Here is a 1,425-nt window from a genome sequence, read left to right on the forward strand (position 1 = left end):
CCAATAGCATTCACCCCAATGCCAATAGCGTTCACTTGGAGGGTGCACTTCTTTCAGTACCCCAACTGCAACTCCATTGCATTTCCTTTCTACCTTCACTGAGCGAACTGGGATTTAAGTGTGATGGCAGTGAATGTGTAAAATGAACTGACAGTACAGGATATGCAGATAATTATTATTATTATGTTATTATTTATATAGCGCCATAATGCACACGTTAAGGCCCAATATTGTATGTCTGACGTTCGCACGCAGAGAATGATGGCAACATGCATCCAATGGCGGCACAGACCCCCTCCGCGCCGCAATGTCCTCCCCTCAGCCTGCCATCCGTTTCAGCAAGGGAGAGTGAAGCCAGCAGCAGCCAGGGTCTGGCTGAAAGGAGAATTTGGAGATACGTTTATAAAAACACTGTTTTTGGGTGGTGTACACCTGGTATATTTACACAGCAGTTAATAATGTACATGTTTCGGATGTGTCCATGGGTGGAGCTGATGGGACTGACTTGCCCCCTTATAGGTAAAATGTGTTGACAGAAGTGATCACAGGTCAGAGTCCAGAGAAAAGCACAACGTCAGCATGGCGAGGGAGAGCTGGGGGGCTCTGGGGAGAGAGGTGAGGGAAAGCTAAACTGTAGGACAGGTATTGCTGTTAGTGTGCTGTGCAGGACTGCCAGTATATAGCGAGGTATGACTGTCAGTATATAGCAAGGTATGACTGTCAGTATATATAGCAAGGTATGACTGTCAGTATATATAGCAAGGTATGACTGTCAGTATATATAGCAAGGTATGACTGTCAGTATATAGCGAGGTATGGCTGTCAGTATATATAGCAAGGTATGGCTGTCAGTATATATAGCGAGGTATGACTGTCAGTATATATAGCGAGGTATGGCTGTCAGTATATATAGCGAGGTATGACTGTCAGTATATATAGCGAGGTATGACTGTCAGTATATATAGCGAGGTATGACTGTCAGTATATATAGCGAGGTATGACTGTCAGTATATATAGCGAGGTATGACTGTCAGTATATAGCAAGGTATGACTGTCAGTATATATAGCGAGGTATGGCTGTCAGTATATATAGCAAGGTATGACTGTCAGTATATATAGCGAGGTATGACTGTCAGTATATATAGCGAGGTATGACTGTCAGTATATAGCGAGGTATGGCTGTCAGTATATATAGCAAGGTATGACTGTCAGTATATATAGCGAGGTATGACTGTCAGTATATAGCAAGGTATGACTGTCAGTATATATAGCGAGGTATGGCTGTCAGTATATATAAAGGTATGGCTGTCAGTATATATAGCAAGGTATGACTGTCAGTATATATAGCAAGGTATGACTGTCAGTATATAGCAAGGTATGACTGTCAGTATATATAGCGAGGTATGACTTTCAGTATATATAGCA

At 42.5% G+C, this 1,425-nt stretch overlaps 1 protein-coding gene across 1 annotated transcript in view; it reads left to right on the top strand.

Moving 5' to 3' along the window:
* The first annotated feature begins 553 nt into the window (after positions 1–553).
* The window catches only part of AFMID (arylformamidase), a 20,648-nt gene continuing 19,776 nt past the window's right edge, over positions 554–1,425 (top strand). Inside the window, exon 1 of the mRNA XM_063456353.1 lies at positions 554–615. Within this exon, the coding sequence (XP_063312423.1) occupies positions 580–615 (36 nt within the window). The 5' untranslated portion in view covers positions 554–579. The remainder of the gene's footprint in view (positions 616–1,425) is intronic.

Source organism: Pelobates fuscus, chromosome 5 (genome assembly GCF_036172605.1).
Source record: "Pelobates fuscus isolate aPelFus1 chromosome 5, aPelFus1.pri, whole genome shotgun sequence".
In the NCBI taxonomy this organism is placed as follows: domain Eukaryota; kingdom Metazoa; phylum Chordata; class Amphibia; order Anura; family Pelobatidae; genus Pelobates; species Pelobates fuscus.